Source organism: Papaver somniferum, chromosome 3, assembly GCF_003573695.1.
Source record: "Papaver somniferum cultivar HN1 chromosome 3, ASM357369v1, whole genome shotgun sequence".
Taxonomy (NCBI): domain Eukaryota; kingdom Viridiplantae; phylum Streptophyta; class Magnoliopsida; order Ranunculales; family Papaveraceae; genus Papaver; species Papaver somniferum.
This window is the reverse complement of record NC_039360.1, coordinates 43369002-43381477: the sequence shown is the minus strand read 5'-3', so window position 1 is coordinate 43381477 and position 12476 is coordinate 43369002. Positions and strand designations below refer to the sequence as shown.

General features: G+C 36.1%; 2 protein-coding genes across 3 annotated transcripts; one reads left to right on the top strand and one right to left on the bottom strand.

The window, feature by feature from the left end:
* The first annotated feature begins 5329 nt into the window (after nucleotides 1-5329).
* On the top strand, nucleotides 5330-5725 carry LOC113359368 (21 kDa protein-like). Its single transcript, XM_026603015.1, has one exon. It carries the CDS (start codon nucleotides 5330-5332, stop codon nucleotides 5723-5725), a length of 396 nt encoding a protein of 131 aa, XP_026458800.1.
* Nucleotides 5726-6125: 400 nt separating this feature from the next.
* Nucleotides 6126-11950, bottom strand: LOC113355996. 2 transcript variants are annotated; one of them, XM_026598989.1, is made up of 6 exons: nucleotides 11846-11950; nucleotides 10816-11707; nucleotides 8453-9855; nucleotides 7680-7847; nucleotides 7277-7502; nucleotides 6126-7192 (listed from the first exon to the last, which is right to left on the bottom strand). In XM_026598989.1, the coding sequence occupies exons 2-6, from the start codon at nucleotides 11678-11680 to the stop codon at nucleotides 6405-6407; spliced, it is 3450 nt and encodes a 1149-aa protein (XP_026454774.1). In that variant the 5' UTR covers nucleotides 11681-11707; nucleotides 11846-11950; the 3' UTR covers nucleotides 6126-6404. The 2 variants fall into 2 exon arrangements, with proteins under 2 accessions (XP_026454774.1, XP_026454775.1); XM_026598990.1 differs by having other exon boundaries at nucleotides 6126-7177.
* Between the last annotated feature and the right edge of the window lie 526 nt (nucleotides 11951-12476).

The following is a 12476-nucleotide window of genomic DNA, read 5'->3' as shown; positions in this document are numbered from 1 at the left end:
GCTATGACTCTCATAAATACCTTTAAGACATTATTGCTCCCTAAAACACTTGTTTAATTGTATTATGATTAAATTCTTAAGTGTTTAAATGAACATCAAATGTACCCGTACCACTGTGTATATTCTTCTATGTGATTTCAAGCACTAATTCTCACATGCTTACTTGAAACCCTAATTAGTCATCTAAACAGAGAAAGTTCTTTCTTGAATCTCAAGTTATCTTAGCTTTAATTCCGAGCAACCCTTGGTCTTAAACATCTATAAAATAGAGATGCTCTTTCAACGGAAAAATTATTCCCTAACACTTTGTGTCCTAGTTGATAACTAGAGTCGTCCTCTATTGACCAAAGTTTCCTCTGTGAAAGGTTATTAGGTTTACCACTAAAAAATACTTCGCTTTGGGGATTCATGAAGCCAGTTTCGACTATCTTTTTCCTTGATAATTCGTGTATCCTAATCTTGCTTTTCTGTTATCGAGGTTCTTGTAATCTCTTTCAAGCAAGATCGATAGTAATCGCAAGTTCTCTTCGTCTCGGACTTTGTTATTCCTCAAGATAAGTATCTGAAAAATTTCTTAATTGATAAATTGAAGATTTTTCTTGATAGGTGGTAAAGAATCCAGGCTTCTCATCAAAGTGAGTGTAAATTTTTTGGATTTGTGAGGTTTGCTAGCTTTGTCAATTGCAAACAAATTTTCAAGCCTTGATATTTGATCTAAAGGGAAATGAAAGAGGCTTATCTGTTAGAGGTAGATTGGTATCAAAAGTCTTCACTATGGTTGAAGCAACTCTTAGGCTATAAAAGACGTCAGTTAAGGGAATCAATTGCATAGAGCCTTACGAAGTTCAACAGACGTAAGCAGCACGACTGTAACTAATTCGCTTGGAGGGTGATTCAATCTCAACTACATTCCAGTCCGAAGTCTGATAGTAAGCTAGTGTGTGTAGCGTCTTAATACAGTTTGGTGGTCAAATATGGACGAGATTCCAGGGTTTTTACTGCTATTTCAGTTTCTTCGTTAACAAAACTTTTGGTGTCTTGTGTTTTTCCCTTTCCGCGTTGTATTGTTTATCTTTATCATTGGATTTACACAAGTTGTACATATTCAATCTTAGTAGATACGTTCGAATAACTATAATTGATTATGAGACTTGTTTATTGTAGAATTTGTATCTTGAAAAATAGATAACAAGTTTATTACTTGGCAGAATTCAATTGAATTATATGGATTCGACTAGATTGATTTTGGTATTGATTTTTGAGATCGTCGAAGTACTCTTCTTAACAATCAGGCTCACGGGCTCCTAGTCTATACCTTTTGATTGAGAAAAGATAGAGATATAAACTTCGTATACATATTGTCAAGGATCATTAAGTTGGTTTACTTTTGTTGGTATTAGGTTTTGTACATACAGGTTGTTAAACAAAAAAGATGGTGGTGTATTTGGTACCTTCTCCTTTTCAGAATCACTATGATACGGGAAAAATGATGAACTACGAGCCAATATTATACATTTAACTACCTAGTTAAACTGACATGTCTAATAGGGGTTTGCTTCTTTTCTTTTAAAAAAATATAAAAATGAGAGTACTGGATCTATAGATTTGACTTTAAAATTGGCGGTAGGTGTATACATGAATATAAATCAAAAATGATATTCACCTTCATATTCTCCATTTACCTATTCATCTTCCTACAATCTAAATTCCACACCTGGGTTCAAATTTAGGTTGAGGTTAAGGTGGGTTCACCATTTCCCGGATGAGAGGTTTAGATTGTAGGGAGGTGGAGAATAAGGAGGTGAATAACATCGGTTACAATCAATAGACTAGTTGCTTCAAAAGAAATAGACTAATATAGGCTAATAAGAAGACTGATAGGTATAAAAATCAAGAATATAGAGGTTTTGACTTTATAGAAAACGTCTGATATCTTCTATTTTTTAATGCAACTTAACTTTGGAAAAAGCAAAACAAGTGATCTGTTTGACTATTTATCTTTTGATCTTCTTTTAAAAAGCAAAGAATCAGATTCACACTATCTTAATTATACTGACTAGAATTTTATTAGACGATATAAGAATGAAAACAGTTGAAAGTCATAGAAACAAACTAACAAGGTCAAGATTTAGACTATATATAGCTGGAAATAAACATGTATCATACTCTTCCACACAAAAAAAACCAAAAAACAAAAACAATAATTCGATTTACATGCTAAAATAAACATGTATTAAGCAGATGCCTACCTCAAACGCTTAAATCCAACTTTCAAAAAGTCCAATAAAACATCCATACTTCGATTAATTCTAGATTAAACCGCTGCTAAACATCGCATATCTTTTCCATCTACAGTCTTCTGATTCTTGATATTGTAATGTATTATAGCTCATAGGTTTCTTGTCTAGAGTTGATACCGGGAGGAAGAATAAAAGAGGCAAAAGAGAAAACATGAAGTTGTAAACTAGTGTAGTAATCGTAAACGGAAAACTAATGAGGCATTAATCTCTTGTTTTTGTTGAGGAGAAGTGAAACTTTGGAATATTTGTTGTTTATTTAGGTGGAATAGAAAAATAATCTCTTGTTTTCTGTTATTTTAAAAATCTAAATTAAGATCATTAACTTCCTTCACCTAGCATATCGATGTTCCATCATGTGATTATTCATAACTCAACACATTGTTTCACTAAAGCAGCGATCATTCAGGATTCAATACATTGTCTCATTAAACATCGTCATGATTCAGAACTCAACACTCACATCCATATTTTAACAACATTACCAAATTCAGTCCAAAAATATTAAAATTACGCTATAGAGACTACAATTATTAAATAAAAATCTATATCAAATCAAATTGGCTCAAAAATCCTCCAAATTCCCACAAAATTAATCTTTTTTTTAAAACAAACTCACATAGTTGCAGCATGATCTATATCAAATCCTCACAAAAAAAATTAAAAAAAAAAAACGGTTGGATTCAATGATTAAAACCCTAACTCATAAAATCAAAGTTAAAACTACGAAATTAAATTCTAAGCTAGATACACTTGTTTACCACAATCCATGTCAATCAAAATCCAAAACAGAGATCCAACCAAAATCACTTCAAACTTTTATTATTAATATAAAAAGAAATAAATTAACACAAACTTGTTGATGTCGTGGAGGGTGGCGACTGGCAATGGAAATGGCCTTGTGACTAACAACAATGGGACTGGAAAAGGTCAAACTTATTTTTGCTTTGTCTAAACTGCTAACGGACAATAGTCAAACTCCACTAACTTGTAGGTTAAAAAAGAACACATTATGGGTCAATCCCCATCCTCGAGATACGTTATGATGATAGATTGGTATTTTATAAATTATATACCCTCAATTTGTTCCTCGAGATCACCATAATACAAAGATAGCGCACTAATCCTTTTAGTTAAAAATACCGGTTATTCATTAGAAAGCAGCAGTCGGTATCTCACTTTACTCCATAAACCATAACAACAACCAATCTCAAGTTCTCATCTCAAATCTACAAATCGTAACAACAATGAATCTCAAGTTCTTCACTCAAATAAGGTCAGAGATTACGAGCTCCAAAAACACCCCGCCACCACAGAAGCATTACAAAAGTCATGGTAAAACACTCTTTTAACTCACAAGGTTTACATAACTTTGGAATATTTGTTGTTTATTTAGGTGGATTGGAAATTTAATTTCTTGTTTTATGCTATTATAAAACTTAACAATCCTTTATTGCCTCTATGAAGCATTGTGATGTTCATCATGTGATTATTCATAACTCAGCACATTGTTTCAACAAACGTTATGATCGAATATTCAGAACTCAACACATTGTTTCTTCATCAAATATTGCTACGATTCAAAATTCAACACTCACATCCATATTTTACCAGTATTACCAAATTCAGCCCAAAAACATTAAATATACGCTCTACAAGACTACAATCGTCAAAAATTTAGGGAATTTTGATTTGATACACAAAACAAGTTTGGGGCATGTCACTTTTTTTTTTGATACCTTATGAAAATCTCACGTGTATACAAAATCAACATTGGGGATAAATGAAACTTTGAAAATATTTGTTGTTTATTCAGGTGGAATTGAAAACTAATCTGTTGTTTTCTGCTATTTTAAAAATTAATGATCATTAATTGTCTGTATGAAGCATTATGATGTTTTATCATGTGATTATTCATAACTCAACACATAGTTTCATGAAATGTTGCGATTATTCAGAACTCAACACATTGTTTAACATTGCTATGATTCAGAACTCAACATGCACATCCGTATTATAACATCATTACCAAATTCAGCCAAAAACATTAAATATACACACTCTACAAGACTACTCATCAAAATTTTGGGAAATTTTGATTTGATGTGGATTTTTTATTTAATGTAGTGAGTTCTGAATCATTACAATTTGGAAAATTTTAATTTGATATGGATTTTTTATTTAATGTAGTGAATTCTGAATCATCACAGTGTTTGATGAAACTATGTGTTGAGTTTTGAATAATGACAACGTATAATGAAACAATATGCTCCCTCCATTTTTCATCTTGACCTATTTTGGGCTAAAATAAAAAAATGATAGTATCTCTTTTTTTTCTTTCTAAAAGAGATAATATTAAGCTATGAATATTCATGATGAAACATCACAAATGCTTCATAGAGGCAATTAACCATTGTTACGTTTCAAAAATAGCAGAAAACAAAAGATTAATTTTCCATTCTACCTAAATAAGGGATAACTATTCCAAAATTTCATTAGTTCCTTAGAAAAACAAAAGAATATCCACCACCTCCACATTCCGTTTCTTGAAAACGTTTTGTGCACCATCATTCATGCACTTCTGTTGTACTTTGGACCCACTTGGTATCCGTTTATTATGTACACAATATTAAAGAATTAAAATTTGGTTACCCTAACTAAAAGAAAAGGATTCTGGGCCCTTCATACTAAACGGTTTGCAGCTGCACAACCCATATAAGTCCCGATTCCTTTCTCTTTGTGTACACCATATATTCATCACACTCCTTTAGTGTTTTGTTATCGTCTTCTTGCATTAGAGATAAAGAGAAATGAAAGGTCGTAGTACCATTTCTATTACTCTACCTATTCTTGTTTCTCTTCTACTTTTCTTGTTTGCAAATGTCGAAACCTGCTCTGCGTCTAAGAAGAATCCAAACACCACAAAGTTCATAAAAGCTTCATGTAGTTGCACAACATATCCTAAACTCTGCATAAAATCTCTCTCAATTTACTCCAACAAAATCAAGACTAATTACACCACGTTAACTTACATGGCTCTCTCTGTGAGTCTGAAGAAAGCGGAGAAAACATCGAAAACTGTTACGAAGATTGCGCGAAGCCGAGATATAAAACCAAGTGATGCTATGGCGATTAAAGATTGTGTGGAAAACATTGGGGATTCGATCGATGAGTTGAGAGATTCTTTAAATGAAATGAAGAACTTGAATCAAACTGACTTTGATTTTAAATTGAGTAATATAAAGACTTGGGTTAGTGCTGCATTAACAGATGATGATACTTGTATGGAAGGATTAGGGGAAGAAGATGTTAAAGGTGATGCAAGGATTGTTATCAGGAAGAATGTTGTAAAAACTGCTCAGTTAACCAGTAATGCTCTAGCCATTGTTAATGGCCTCAAATACACACCGGAAAGATCACATCACTAGCTACTGCTATTTGTTTATCCCTATGTGCAAGGGACACCAGACAAGTTTGAGTAATTCAAGACCATTATTATAACACCATATTTTGTTTGAACCCCACATACAGTAATAAAGCAGTAGTAACTTTGTATTTCGCAATTTGCAGTTAGCCGGTGCCAGTGATTTTGTACTTTTAATCATGCCAGTGAATTCCACACCACAAAATAAACATGGAGACAGCAATCTCCTAAACAGCGACAGACCCCTTAAATTTTCTCCGTCAACCCTGCTCAGGGTATTACTGCAGGCCTGAATGATCAGCTTTTCATCATGGTTTTCGGAAAGAGACAATATCAAGAGATGTTCACATGCCAAATAGCTCCCTTAATACACAGGATGAGGTCAGATAATAGTAGACAATCAATAACACCGACAACAAAAAACTATACAGAAGAAAAGGTTTTAAATTTTAGTATATCACCAATGCGTCGGATAGGAAAGCTATATATACATAAGTTAAACTAACAAGTTCAGGATAAGAAAAGTTATACACAGCCTTGGACTAGAAAATCAAAACTAGTTCTCCAACTTCATACCATAAATGTGCGGTAGTCATAATACGGTCCAAAATATATATACTGTAAATAAGTTTTCGAAGAAAGTTTTGATCCATCCAAAAGAATTTGATAACCCAAGATTTAGGTCAGTTCTGCCATGTGAGTTCATCCTTCAGCACATGCTCCCATTCTGAAGAAGAAGGGCTATCATAACTTCCAACAGATACTCGTTTACCAAATCTGTCAGGTATGTATGACTGGATAATGGACTCGCCTGGGACACACAGACCACCAACATATGGAACATCCTTGATCCCTTGCAAGTTTGAGATTTCGTCTTCTGTTTCATCCACCACAACGAAAGGCCAAAGTTTGCTCCTCTTTGTGAATCCTTGTTCAACTACCTGAATCGGTTGAGCCTTTATCTCGACATTTGTACCACTAGCCCTGTCTGGGCTATATGTTCTTTTGGCCGTTTCTGTGTTGGCTACATTGTTGGTATATTCTTGAGGTTGGTTTCCATCTGTACTCACGCAGCTTGAGTTATCAACCCGCCACTTCAGAATGTTGAGTCTGGCCATAACTGAGGCTTCGATATCATTTACCTGATCGTTAGTGTTCGCATTACTTGATTCCTTGGTTGTGGTCTTTGTATTCAAGCTATCCTTGACGCCCTGCAGTTGATTCCCCTCTGTGCTCATGGAACTTGAGTTGTCAACCCGGCACTTGAGAAGATGGAGCCTGGCCATAACTGAAGCTTCAACATCCTCTACCTGATTGTTAGTGTTTGTTTGACTTGTTTCCTGGGTAGTGGTTGCACTCAACTTATGTTTAGTAGGGGAAGACAATGCCTCGAAGCTGTTCTGATTACCAAGAATCTTTGAGCTCAAACGCTCCTCCACATTAATGGGTTTTTTCCCTGTCATACATGAGTCTGTTGCAAACATTCAGGGCATGCCAGACAAATTAAAAATGGATAAAGGGTACCAAGAACTAGGGTTTAGTGTAGTTGATTCACCTTTCTCTTGCTGTTGCCTGTACTCCTTCTCAATCTTCATGCTCGCACATCTAGCATTATATTTCATGGAACACATTGCTGCTTCAGCCTCAAGCCATAAATTCTTGTATAATTGAACCCTTGAGAGTGATACCTCCTCCTCATCATCGTCATCATCATCATCATCACCACCATCATCATCATCATCAAAATCATTTCTACTTTCCTTGAGATGCTTCTTTATGCGCTGCAGATTAAACAAAGGATTAAATCTCGATGCAGACTCTTCACATGGATTAATTTTAAGAAGTAAAATAGGAGAAGAATGACAAATAATGGCATCACTTAGACTATTACTCAAAAAACTACAGGGTGACTTCAAAACAATAACTTTTGTACCAGCAAAAAAAGATCAAAGTTACACCTGGATCATGTCATTATCTTTTTCAAGGCCAATGTCACCAAATTGGGAGACAAGTTCCTGGCACATAGTAGAGGACATCCCTCCCTTAACAACCGTCTGACTCTCACACTGATTCTGATGAGCACATGATTCTTTTGTTGTGACCTGAGAAATGCCACCAACGACTCCCTGCAATAGACATAACTAGAGTTGTCACTTGTAAATAATAATAATAATCTGTACAAACGAATTTCGGACACCAACCCCAACGCTCCCGGACCTAAGGAGATTTTCCTGTGTTAAATCTGTGGCGTCGATGCACAAAAACATGGATTTCGGATAAATACACCTCCTCTGAGGATCAACAATCTCAAGAGGAATTTTCGAAAGTAAAAGAAACGAAACTCACCACCGAATTACTAGTTTGAGGAAAAGGCTTTTTGCTTAAGATGGCATAAGTTTACTACTATAGGATATTGCAAAATTAATCATACCTCGGCAGTGTTTCCAATAAATAGATGAAAAAAACATAGACCTTGTGGATTATTCAAAAGCAATTATCTTTTAAAATCACAAATTCTCTTCATGAAAGAAGCAACTAACTTGCATTCCCACAAAGAGTAAGTTATCAGCTAATAATTTCAAGAAATTTGCTAAGATATCAAAAATTATAATTATGTGATTTAATTACTGTTGAACTAAACTATACAAGGGGGGAGTTCTCATCAAACGGTTTAATGTTTCAAGATGATCAAAAAGTTCTATATAACTGAAAATAGATTAAGATAACATACCTTGCGGGTATCAGGTAAACTTTTGTCAGAACAAGAACCCATTGACTGCGGGAAACTCAATCCAGGCCCTGATCTCATTGTTCCAGGCTTCATCAAAGCACATGTATTAAGATTAATCGTTATACGCTGGAGAATCTCATGGTCCTGTTCCCTCAATGTACTTACACCGGTCGAGCAAGTAGCCAATAACAGCTCAGACAGATTATGCATTGCATTAATCAGTAGACCAGCATCTAGTTCGAGTACCCGTTGCTTACTGGCTGAAGTATCAGATCCTTCTCCAACTGGATCTGCAGTGTCCAGACCTCTTCCAACAGTAACTTTCTCTCCTGCTTTACTTGCCACGAAACCTTCCTTGTTGCGTTCTTCGGACCCATAAGAAAGCTGAACACCGTTCCTGTCCCTCGCTTTCAAAGGTAGACCTTGCAGGGATGATGAAATATTACCATTTGCTTCTTGCTCGTTTTCCTTAGAGATTGGGTTACCATTTTCCGATTTTGATACCGATGCAGTGTCATCACCATCATTGATGGGGAAAACCTGAGGATCTTGAACTTCCTTGCCTGTAAATGGAAAAGAACGAAAAGCAGGAGCTCCTTTCCAACAAGGTGAATCTACAGGAGGGTTTAAACGGTCAAATGTATCCGATGAACTTTCAACAGAAGCTACGGTAGGTTTAACAGTTGAAGCATCATTAAAATTGACTTGGTTTTCATGCTCCCCATTAAAAAATTGGTTCCAGGAATTCTGCAGAATGGGACCACCATTTGACATGATATCTTTTTGCAGAATTGAAGAGTTCATTGAAGTGTGGTTAGTTCTGTCCATCTCATCTTTCACACTGCTGGCATCAGCAATACTTTCTTTGAGATCAACACTAAGCTGAATAAGGGGATCCTTTCTGTAAGCGCTGGAGGGAGTATAGTCTCTAGGATCTTCAGAGTTAAAACACGTGTTTCCAGCTCTTTCAATGGGATTCACATTTGCGGACTTAGCTGACTTGTTAGGTGCTGAAAAGATTGTCCCCACAGCTGAAGATGTTGGACCCACGGAGAAATATGCACTTGACGAATAAAATTGTGGATCGTCTAAAGATGAGAAGCTCTGGTTGAAGGAACTATTGTTTGCACTTAGCTGACTCCATGGTTTCGTGGCAGATACTGTATACGGGTCCACAGGGAAAGGCGGTTCTGAAATTTCTGGAAAGTAAGTAGAGGAGCTGAACAATGAGTGTCTTGGCATGTTGGAAACGGATGTCCTGACATTCTCCTCCACTGATGATTCAAACTTAGCACTTAGCGAATTTATACCATATTCTCCTGGCAATGGCTCAACTGTTTTTCCAAGTGAAACTCCAGAAGCTTCCCCACAAGCAGCAGTCCAACCATCGGCAAGAGGAGTTTCTGTAACAAAAAACAACAACATGGTTACTGGGCATTGGCTGTTCAGGGAACTAATGTCTTGGCTTCCAAGAGGCTTAAAATGTCTTGGCTGCCAAGAGGCTTAAAATTTTAGAAAGCTAGGCTAAGTTCATTATTTGGGCCAAAACATCAGAGATTAATAATGCCTTATCGTCCAGGCTGATACTAGATGTAACCAATAATTTTCACGAGCCCTTTTGTGAAAGAGGATTGCCTTGTGGGATACGACATCTAACTATGACAAGTTGTGAAATGAAAGATAACTTTTTGCAACTAACTTTAAGCAACTCAGAGCTTCAGGATGACGATATCCACAGGAGATAATTGACCAGAAAACTAAAAAGCATTACCACTGGAGGTAATAAACATTCCATGCTCTCTTATAAACAGAAACGAATAGAACAGAGACAGGTGAACCTCATCTTTTAAACCCCATTTATTCTCCAAACCAATCACTCTCGAGGGATAATTTTATACAGTAAGTCAGCAACATGTTGCTTTATTATTCTTCCTTGTTAGATGTAACAACGTGCTTCTGGTTCTAAAGTGCACAAGAAATTTACCACGGTTTCAAACATAATCCATACGATAAAAAGCAAGATTTGGCACCATAGTCTCTAGCGAGCAAAGACAGCAAAGAAAGAATTTTACAAAGTCAGGAATGGAATTGTAATTATATGCATGCTAATCATTATGGTCCACTGAAACTAACTACAGACTATTAATCCTCACAAAAGTAGTGATGCAACCAAAAATGATAACCAGAAGTTGTACAAATGCGAACATTGCAATGTTGAATACAAATCGCTAGCTTAACATTCATGCACAACTTAAAAGACTAAAACATGCAGATGAAATAGTCTCCAAAGAAAATTCACAAAAAGCAACAATAAACCAAATAAATAAAGCAAAATAACTCAGGCACCGAGGAAAAAGAAATACCTTCAAAAGGCGAATTTTTGGAAGTTGACGAACCAGTGAGAACCTTCTCCGTCCAGCCAAAATTCCCATCATGTTCCTTCCTACTACCTTGATCCTCCCACTCACCAGCCCTATTCCAAAATCCCCCCCAAGTAGGTGTACCATAATCTAAACCAGAAACATTTGGAGTATAGTGGACCGATTTCGCCATTTCAGGCGGAGCGGGAGCACCAGACACTGTTATAATATCAGAACCATCAGGTTTCCTAATGACTACTGATGGACTACTTTTTTTGTCGCGAACTCCAGCCAAAGGAAAACGAGGCTGATAGTATGGTTCCAATCCTTCCCTAATAAGATTTTTACCAAATACTTTATCTGATCGATGAACATGCGTAAAACTATTGCATGCAGCAGTATTAGCAACAGAAGTAGCATTTGGGCTTACAATTGGAACAAAAGTATTACCATTAGCACCACCACCACCTAGGTTGCCAACAGTTTGAGAATCAAAATAGTAGGGTTTGTTATGTTCCCCATAACTGTAATTCTGGTTGTTGTTGGAAGTAGGAGTAGTGGTTGAAGGAACATAACCAGTGAGAGATTCAATTTCAAGATTAAGGTTTGTAAATGATTCAGATAAGGTTGTTGTAGCAGTAGTAGGAGGATGCAAATGAAGCCAGTTATTATTTCCATGAGAAGATGATAAATAAGCAAAAGATTCTTGATCTAATCCATAAGATTTGTTATGATTTGATAAATCAATTGTAAATGGTGGAGCTAAAGGGGATAAATTTGAAGTCGTTGGAGAAGTCATTCCTCCTGCTGCTCCTCCACCACCACCAACACCAACACCACTATAATCCAGTGAACCAAGACCCATCATTTTGGTGCAAGAAGTAAGCGATTCAGACTTTGATCATCATCGAAAAACAAAAACAAACAAGACAACAAACAAAAAATACAAATCAAATCGAAAAATTTAGTAATTGAAGCCCTAAACAGAAATCAAAATCGAAATGGAAAATGAATTTCATGGTTCGAAACGTACCTATGAAGCGAAAGAGCTAGGATTTGTCTCTCTTGACTCTGGGAAGGAGACGTAGAGCCCTAGGTTGAGTGATTAGTGATCAGTGTTTATGTGTGTATGAGGCTGGATGGGTTGTGTTTTACAACAGCTTGTGCGCTTTGCATACCCTTAACAAGTTGAAGTGGGCCCACATGGTACTTCTGGGATTCTAATTTTGTGCACACTCTTAAGTAAAGTGTTTATTTCACCTTTTCTTTCTTGATTCGACTGGTTGAATAGCTAACGACTTGTCATGTTAAGTGCGCATTAAGAGCAAGAGTTATGTAATGAGAATAAACGCAAGAGTTATGTAACGACTTTTTTTTTAATTCAGAGGCCGAAGGCCAATATGAAGCTTTCGAAGTAGCAATTTTCTTTTTAAGCGCACAGATAGGAACTTCTCATTAAAAAGAAGACCAGTATAAGAGATCCTTATATTTGATCCTGACTCAGGACATTAACTAACAGACTTGGAGGGCATTCCCACCAAACTTGAAACCTAATACTAGTTCTAGCTGCTTTAACAAGCTTATCAGCTGCTTGGTTACAGATCCCTCTTTGAAATTGAACACACAACTAGTAAGAGAGTTTAACATACTCTGACATTCATTTA

What these genes read in the sequence shown, in the direction of transcription:
- LOC113359368 (XM_026603015.1), top strand. Translation starts at nt 5,330, where the DNA reads ATGGCTCTCTCTGTGAGTCTGAAGAAAGCGGAGAAAACATCGAAAACT.
- LOC113355996 (XM_026598989.1), bottom strand. Translation starts at nt 11,680, where the DNA reads ATGATGGGTCTTGGTTCACTGGATTATAGTGGTGTTGGTGTTGGTGGT. An exon ending in GTTTACCTGATACCCGCAAG is followed by an intron (nt 7,848 to 8,452) that starts GTATGTTATCTT and finishes TGTCTATTGCAG; the next exon opens with GGAGTCGTTGGTGGCATTTC. An exon ending in CAGGCAACAGCAAGAGAAAG is followed by an intron (nt 7,193 to 7,276) that starts GTGAATCAACTA and finishes TGTTTGCAACAG; the next exon opens with ACTCATGTATGACAGGGAAA.